The sequence below is a fragment of the Pogoniulus pusillus genome, chromosome 10 (genome assembly GCF_015220805.1).
Source record: "Pogoniulus pusillus isolate bPogPus1 chromosome 10, bPogPus1.pri, whole genome shotgun sequence".
Taxonomy (NCBI): Eukaryota; Metazoa; Chordata; class Aves; order Piciformes; family Lybiidae; genus Pogoniulus; species Pogoniulus pusillus.
In genome coordinates, this window is record NC_087273.1 from 37,084,497 (window position 1) to 37,093,537 (window position 9,041).

The 9,041-nt window shown below is 47.0% G+C and overlaps 1 protein-coding gene across 1 annotated transcript; it reads left to right on the forward strand.

Annotated features, from left to right (window-relative positions):
- Positions 1–13: 13 nt before the first annotated feature.
- On the forward strand, positions 14–4,541 carry MC5R (melanocortin 5 receptor). Its single transcript, XM_064150283.1, has 3 exons — positions 14–79; positions 487–866; positions 2,309–4,541. The coding sequence occupies exon 3, from the start codon at positions 2,391–2,393 to the stop codon at positions 3,366–3,368; it is 978 nt and encodes a 325-aa protein (XP_064006353.1). The 5' UTR covers positions 14–79; positions 487–866; positions 2,309–2,390; the 3' UTR covers positions 3,369–4,541.
- Positions 4,542–9,041: the final 4,500 nt, after the last annotated feature.

Genomic DNA, 9,041 nt, shown 5'->3' on the forward strand with positions numbered 1-9,041 from the left:
GGACCTTCCACCACAGCCTCCCACTCCAGTGGTGCTCTTCTGGAGCACTCTTTTGGAGTGCTGTTGCAGAACGCTGCAGGTGGGCAGGCTCGGACTGGGCATGAGGAGGAAGTTGGTGAGCAGGAGAGTGGTGAGAGCCTGGCATGGGTTGCCCAGGGAGGTGGTTGGGGCCCCACTGCTGGAGGTGTTTCAGGCCAGGCTGGCTGAGGCTGTGGGCAGCCTGGTGTAGGGTAGGGAGTCCCTGCCCATGGCAGAGGGGGTGGAACTAGATGATGCTTGTGGTCCCTTCCAACCCTGCCTGATTCTGTGATTCTCTGAATGAACTTACTGTCAGTGACTGTTCTGGGGAATGGCTTAGGTTGCAAGGGACCTCCAAGCTCATCCAGGTCTAAACCCCCGCCATAGGCAGGGACACCTCCCCCCAGCACAGGTCGCACGCTTGGTGCATTTCCCCCTCTAATAGAAAAAGCTTCTGATGAATTTTAGGTCAGCACCACGGTTCAAGCAGAGAGACCAGAGAAGACCACTAGATGGTGGTAAAAACCTAAGCCTCTGCTGACAACATCTGTGAAGAGAGAAGTTCAGAGGGGCAAAGAAAGGGAGGAGGAGCCACAGTTTGAGTACTGAAGTCGTTATTGCTTGGAGTCTATAAAAAGGCAGTTGCACAGTAAGTAATTGATGCGTAGTCAGCCTTGACTCTATGGATCTACTCATTCCTTTTCCTATATCCTTGTCACCTATTCCCACCAAGCAGTCTCCAATCCCAGATGTGGGCTAAGACGTGGGGCTGGAACTTCAGTTCTCTGGAGGAAAGGCTTCAGGAAACGAAGAGGAAGAACAGCTGAAGGAGCAGCCCCAGCAAATAGGTACAGTTCATTCTTGATTGCAAATAAAAGGTTGCTGTTAAAAATCTGACAGTGATTTGACTTAACAAGCTTTGATTTTTATTTGCACCAAGTCACTGGCAACCATCTGTAAGTGTTCCCCTTGTTGAGAATCTGATGGTTTGCAGCTTACCCTGAATATTGTCGTTACCAAAAGAGCATGGAATAAAATGCTCACGACCTAGAATAGACAACTTGTTTTTTTATGGTAGAGTTCCACCCATTCTGATTCTACAACCTAAGAGTATCCTGAATTGTATGGATTTGCCTTGGTTAGGTGTTTAATACTATGCTTTAAAGTGAACATGTTAGCACTGCTTGGATGAGGTATTTCTAATGCAGTTCATGCAAGTTTCGGAGGTACAAAGGTCAGAAAAGCTTTTAAATACTGCACTGAATGTGTCTAATTCTGAATCGTGGCAATAGCTCAAACTTCTCTGTGTTGTAGTCAGTCTGTGTTCTGCTGAACCTAATGCTACATCTTCCTGCATTTCTGGGGTCTGAGAACTGGGGCTTTGAACACTGCTTGCTGTTTGGTGCTCAGCAGAATTCCCAGGACACTCTGCTCGCTTGTAGGGCACCAAACAGAAGAAACAAAACCACCCATGAAGAGTGCAAGAATGTCTTTGTTAGCTTGTGGTTTTAATTCCTCAGTAAGGATGGGCACAAAAACTCTGAGCCACCAGGAAAAATGGGTAATAAAACTCTGAGCCTATCCGAATCCTGAACCTCTTTGTTGTGTTCAGTTTTGTGCTCCCCAGTTCAAGAGGGACAGGGATCTGCTGGAGAGGGTCCAGCGGAGGGCTATGAGGATGATTAGAGGACTGGGGGGGCATGGCTTATGAGGAGAGGCTGAGGGACTTGGGACTTTTTAGTCTGCAAAAGAGAAGACTTAGAGGGGATATGATAAATGTTTATAAATATCTGAGGGCTGGCTAGGAGAGGGGGGACAGGCTCTGCTCACTGCTCCCTGAGATAGGACAAGGAGCAATGGGTGTAAGTTGCAGCAACAGAGGTTCTGCCTCAACACAAGGGGGAACTTCTTTACTGAGAGGATTACAGAGCACTGGCACAGGCTCTTCAGAGAGGTTGTGGGATCTCCTCTGGAGACTTTCAAGGCCTGTCTGGATGTGTTCCTCTGTGATTTCTGTTAGATAGGATTGTCCTGCTCTGGCAGGGGGGTTGGATTCGATGATCTGCTTGGGTCCCTTCCAACCCCTAATATCCTGTGATCCTGTGAACCCCCAGTAAGAATGGGTAATAAAACTCTGAGCCTATCAGAGGCTAATTTAGAATTAGTAGAGGAAAATGTTGTGGAAGAGGCAGGATGTGCCCAAGCCAAATTAAACAGAAATGGATGACGTTTGTTGTGATAATTTCTGCCTGTTCTTGTCATGCTCTCTCTCTATTTTTTCTTTTGGCAGGGTCTTTTCCCTTCTGGAAAATGCATGTAATGTGCTCCTTGAGAAGCCCTTCAGAAAGAACAAGACGTGTTTGCTTCCAGAGATGAACGTGTCCTCTCAACTCTACGTTTCTGAACTAAACCTGAGTGCCTTTGGTAGCAATTTCACTGTGCCTACTGCCAAAAGCAAGTCATCGCCATGTGAGCAAGTGGCCATTGCTGCCGAGGTGTTCCTAACCCTGGGCATCGTAAGCCTCCTTGAAAATATCTTAGTTATCTGTGCAATAGTTAAGAACAAAAACTTGCACTCACCCATGTACTTCTTTGTCTGCAGTTTAGCCGTGGCTGACATGCTGGTGAGTGTGTCTAATGCTTGGGAGACGATAACGATATACTTAATAAACAACAGACACATCATCATGGAAGATGCCTTTGTCCGTCACATAGACAATGTCTTTGACTCGATGATCTGCATATCTGTGGTGGCTTCCATGTGCAGCCTGCTGGCTATAGCAGTAGACAGGTACATCACTATCTTCTATGCCCTGCGTTACCACAACATCATGACGGTGAAAAGATCAGGGCTCATCATTGCATGCATCTGGACCTTTTGCACAGGCTGTGGCATTATCTTCATTCTTTATTATGAGTCAACTTATGTTATCATTTGTCTCATCACTATGTTTTTTACCATGCTGTTCCTCATGGTTTCCCTCTACATCCATATGTTCCTCCTGGCTCGTACCCACGTGAAGAAAATAGCTGCTCTGCCTGGCTACAACTCTGTCCGTCAACGAACCAGCATGAAGGGAGCCATCACTCTGACCATGCTTCTTGGCATCTTCATTGTTTGCTGGGCTCCATTCTTCCTTCATCTCATCCTGATGATCTCCTGCCCTCAAAACCTCTACTGTGTTTGCTTCATGTCTCACTTCAACATGTACCTCATTCTCATTATGTGCAACTCGGTGATCGATCCCTTGATCTACGCCTTTCGTAGCCAGGAAATGAGGAAGACCTTCAAGGAGATAATTTGTTGCTATAGCCTGAGAATGCTCTGTGGGTTATCAAACAAGTACTAAGAAAGCCAAAACACACCAGGGAAGAGGATGGAAGCTCAACATCTTGCCACACCTTGTAGTTCTGCTGGAATGCCTATGGAACATCTTTCTCCATGCAGCTGCCATGGTTTCTGCAGCGATCACTGACCCTTTTCTAACCTGTGATTTTCACCTTTCTTGCCCTCCACACATGTCTGTCACACTGGTGGTAGGAGCTGCCCAGCGTATCTGTATTACAGGGAGAAAGAATACTTTGAATCTCATTTACCCTACTGGGAACTGGATCTTGTAAGAGGATTATACAGGAAAGCCTTGTTTTAATTTCTGCTAAGCGCAGCAAGTGTGATCTGCCATACCAACAAGCCCATCAAGCCTCTCAGTGTGTGCTTCTCTTGATGTTCTTTGTCTCTCCAGATACAGCATGGCTTGTTTTGATGCCCAGATTTAAGCTTTTTCCTTCTGAAAACATAGAATCAGAGAAGTAGCTCCAACATCAGGGTTCAGAGACCTTGGCCAACAGTCATGACCGACACACACATCAGAATTCCTGTGTTCCAGTCAGGACTGGTGCTGTTGTCAAACATACACTATGTAAGAGGACAGGCTTACAAAGAGATTTTCTGGGTTGGACAAAGTATTGTGTCATGTCTGGGGTGTGAGGTAGCATAGGTGGATTTTAAGGCTGAATATCTGGCCTGACCTGATTCTAGATTGTCTGTTTTCTTAGGTGGGTTTGGAGGCTGAATATGCAGACTGACCTAATTCTAGATTGTTTTCTTTGTTCGCCAGGGCTTGGGAAATCAAGGGTACATGGCCTCTGGATAGTCATGTAAGGTTTTGTGGAGACAGGAAAGCTGGCTGCCCTCATAGAGACATTAGAAATGTGCTTTGGCCTGCAGTAACTTCTGTTACTGGAGAAAGCTGTGCTGTAGAATGCATCACGCAAGATGGGAGAGGCAAAAGCAGTCTGATGATAGGAAGGCATAGCAGGCAATGATGAAACAGGGATTTCCAAACCTCAGGCACATGTAGCTATAGCAAAGCCCTGACTTCTGCTCCCCAGACAAAGAGTTCTTGTCTTTGCTGCAAGGATTCCAAGGTGAAACCCTCATGCCTTTTGTGTGAGCGTTCTGCATCTAGTCACGCTTCCAGAAAGATGCTGTCCTGCAACAGCTGTGTGATGTGCAAAGTGTTGGATTTGTCACAGTAGGACAAAGGAGGTTATTCTTACCCTGTACTGAGCACTGGTCAGGCCTCACCTTGAGTGCTGTGTTCAGTTCTGGGCTTCTCAATTCAAGAGAGATGTTGAGATACTGGAAGGTCTCCAGAGAAGGGCGACAAAGCTGGTGAGGGGCCTGGAGAGCACAGCCCTGTGAGGAGAGGCTGAGGGAGCTGGGGGGGTGCAGCCTGCAGAAGAGGCTCAGGGCAGACCTCATTGATGTCTGCAACTACCTGCAGGGAGGTTGTAGCCAGGTGGGGTTGGTCTCTTTTGCCAGACAGCCAGCAACAGAATGAGGGGACATAGTCTCAAGTTGTGCCAGGGGAGGTCTAGGCTGGATGTTAGGAGGAAGTTGTTGGCAGAGAGAGTGATTGGCATTGGAATGGGCTGCCCAGGGAGGTGGTGGAGTCGCTGTCACTGGAGGTGTTGAAGCAAAGCCTGGATGAGGCACTTAGTGCCATGGTCTGGTTGATTGGCCAGAGCTGGGTGCTAGGTTGGACTGGATGATGTTGGAGGTCTCTTCCAACCTGGTTGATTCTATGATTCTATGAAGGAAGTGCAGATGGGACACTGATTTCTTGATGCCAGTGAGTGGCAGGTACCTTTGCACTGAGCTATAAGCTGTGAATGTACTTCAGACACTGGTACACTGGGGACTAGCATGGAAGAATGAACTATTTCTACTGAAAAAAACAATCCCTCTTAAACTTGATTTAGAGGTGCACTAAAACTGTTATCAGTAGAAGCACTATGAGTCAGTGAGCCTTAGGTTTTACCTTCAAGGTGGAAGCTCTGATCCGGTGTCAGGAAAGCTTTACTATGATAAGAGTGGTCAAGTGTGGAAACAGCTCCCTGGCGGTTCTGCAGCCTCTGTCTGCAGAGGTATCCAGAGCTGGACTGGTCACAGGCCTGAACAATTTGCTCTAAAGTGAAAGCTGACTCGAACATAGAATCACAGAGTGGTTTGGGCTGAAAGGGACCTCTAAAGATCATCTACTCCAACCCCATCTGTGGCAAGCAGGGACATCCTCAGCTAAGTCAGGTTGCCCAGAGTTCTTGTCAAACCTCACCTTGAATATCTCCAAGGCTGAGGCCCCAACCACTTCCCTGGGAAACCCATTCTGGTGCTCCACCATCTGTCTTTGAATGATTACAATTAGATGACCTCCAAACCAAATTACTCTGTAAGTCTATGAAACAGTTGGCATATTATGATGGGTTTTTCATCCCCCCCTCCCCTCCAAATTAATCTCTTGTGTAATAACTGTAAATGGTTTTTCTCAGGGAGGTGTCTCCATTTGCTTTGGAAGTCTCTGGCAGGTAAAGTAGGTTGCATGTGTAGCCCCAGAGTTATACCTTTGTCTGTGGCATCTTTCAATGCTGCCTGCAGCTCACACATGTCTCCCTCTGACCTGAGTGGGCACCGAATCCTCAGCAGGGGCACCCTGTCATGTGGACAGTAAAGAGAGTGGTTCTATCAGCGCACCGGGTGCTGGAATCTTCTTTCACATGCACCTGAAAAAGGATTTCAGAGGTATATTTGAGACTGGTAGTGGGAATCTTACCTTGTTTCAGTGCACCTCTTGCCTCTATCCAGAAATGGCTCCTAAGAGAGGGCTTTTGCTACTGTGAATGTAAATAGCAAAGGGTGACAGTTCAGTTGCACAATGAAAGGCACCAGTTGATGTTGTAAATAACTCATGAAGTCTTCACTGAGTACTGCAAACAAGGCAGCCTTGTACCTAACTGTAAATCAATGCAGAGGAAGCCCAACCTGTAACAGCCTTGGGTACTTTCTTCAATTGTACATTGCCTTTTTTTTCCCTGTTGGAAGTTTATGTGGTGTATAAACACAGACCTATGAAGAAACAATTAAACTGGATTGCTGGAGACTCCACAGTTGTTGCCTGTTCATTGTAAAGGTGTCTGCTAACCTTATAGATTATTCACAGAGGGACTATTACAGAGTCACAGAGTGTTAGAGGTTGGAAGGGACCTCCAGAGATCACGGAGTCCAATCCCTCTGGTAAAATCAGGATCACCTAGAGTAGCTTGCACAGGAATGCATCCAGGCAGGCTTTGAAAGCCTGCACAGAAGGAGCTCCACAACCTGGCCAGCTTGTGCTGGTGCTCCATCGCCTTCGCTGTGAAGAAATTTCTCCTCAAATTGCATTGCAGGCTTTCATGGTTCAACTTAGACAGATACCTTATCAAGAAACACGTTCTGACAGGGAGTTACAGGCCATTTCCTGTGTCCCCCCTAGGCCTTAGCTTTACAGGTGGGGAGCTAAAGCAGCTTAAGGGGGAAATGGAAGTATTTTCACCAGCAGATTGGACCAGTTCTTGCAAAAAGATAAAAAAGGCTGTTTGCACTATAGGAGTGCATAGAAAATGCCTGTTTCTGTGAAGCCATGACAGGGTCTAATCAGCTTCTTTTTCCTGTTCAGCTGCAGACTAATAGCAACATTCAGCATCCTTTCATTTCTATCAGCTCTTGGAAAACTGTGAGTGCTCTGAGGGATTGAGAGGAGAAAGTATTGTGTAAATATGAAATTTGCTGGCAAACAACAAACAGGGACAAACATGCTGCTAGGCTATCATTGCACAGGTAATGATACCACTCTTGCTTACACTGCCAGTGCCTGGAGGCTGGAGCCACGCTCTGCCTGGTGATGCCCAGTGCCAGGACAAGGGGCAATGAGTGGAAGCTGAGGCAAAGGAAGGTCCGTGGACACATGAGGGAAATGTTTTCACTGTGAGGCTGACAGAACACTGGAACAGGATGCCCAGGGGAGTTGTGGAGTCTCCCTCTCTGGGGATATTTAAGACCTGCTTGGATGCACTCTTGTGTGATCTGGTAAGAGGGTTGGACTGGATGATCTTTCGAGGTCCCTTCCAGCCCCTAACATTCAGAGACTATGGTTTAGTATCAGTCACTGGAAAGCAGTTCAAATCACACTGTTCTGCCTCAGAACTCCAAAAGCAACATCCATTGCCCTCTGCTGCTTCCATGACTGACCACTTCACTGTTTCTAACTCATGTTTTTAACAAGAAATCCTTCTGAGCTCACTCTTGCCACAGGAGGAGACAACCATGACAACTGTGATCCTGTTAGGACAAGGAGGAATGGATGTAAGTTGCAGCACAGGAGGTTCTGCCTCAACACAAGGGGGGACTTCTTTACTGTGAGTGTCACAGAGCACTGGAACTGGCTCTCCAGAGAGGTTGTGGAGTCTCCTTTTCTGGAGACTTCCAAGTCTGGATGTGTTCTCTGTGATCTGTGCTAGATTGTGTAGTCCTGCTCTGGCAGGGGGGTTGGACTGGATGACCTCCTTGGGTCCCTTCCAACTCCTGACATCCTGTGAACCTGTGAACTTATATAAACTCTTCTGCAGTTTAAGGAGCAAGAAGAATATTAAAAAAAAGTGGCCTGGATCCAGCTTCTGCTTCACACAGGACAGAAAAGGAGGATCTGAGGTATGTATGGACTTGTTAATGCTTACATGCACGGCTACAAGTGTACAAGTTCCTACTTGCAGACCAGAGTGGCAAATGCCATCACCAAGTGTAAAGGTGCATAGTTCCCTTTCCCCTAAACTTTCTGCTCCTTGTCATCCAGTTACTTGCTACTTTCCAATTTGTAGCTTGTTTTTCACCTGTGAACAAACAAGCAGCAGGCTAAATCTGAAGCTGGAGAAAAACACCTCAAGTGCTGTTTGCATCCTGAGCTTTTGAGAACGAATCAGGGTGACAGAACAAAGAGTTCCCCTAGCACCTGTCATGCTGCTGAGTACAATTTAAATCTTTCTGGTCCTTAGCACTGTCCCTAGAACAGATTCTTCTTGAGCTGCCTAAAAAACCCTAAGGATGTGTGACTGGCTGTACTGAGCATGGAGAGTGCAGAGTCTCCAGAGCAGCTGGGTAAGGGAATTCTGCAAAGTCTGGATGTGTGCACAGAGATCCTCTGGAACACTCCTGCAGCTTCCAGCAAGCTATGGTACAGGGACTTCTTGGCAGAGGGTGCCAGTTCTGGGTTTGTGACTCAAAGGACATTTCTAATCAGGATTTTCCTCCGTGTTTTGGATCTCTTTCCACTCACCTGCAACATCTTGGGACAGCAAGTTTCATAGTTTAGAAAACAAATGTTATTCTATTAGCTTAGAGAAGAGGAGACTGAGAGGTGACTCGATTTTATAAAGATGTAAAGGGTGAGTATGAGAGAATCATAGACTCAGCCAGGTTGGAAGACACCTCCAACATCATCCAGTCCAACCTATCCCTCAGCCCTAGCCAACCAGATCATGGCATTAAGTGTCTCATCCAGGCTTTGCTTCAACACCTCCAGGGAGGGCGACTCCACCACCTCCCTGGGCAGCCCATTCCAATGCCAATCACTCTCTCTGACAACAACTTCCTCCTAACATCCAGCCTAGACCTCCCCTGGCACAACTTGAGACTGTGTCCCCTTGTTCTG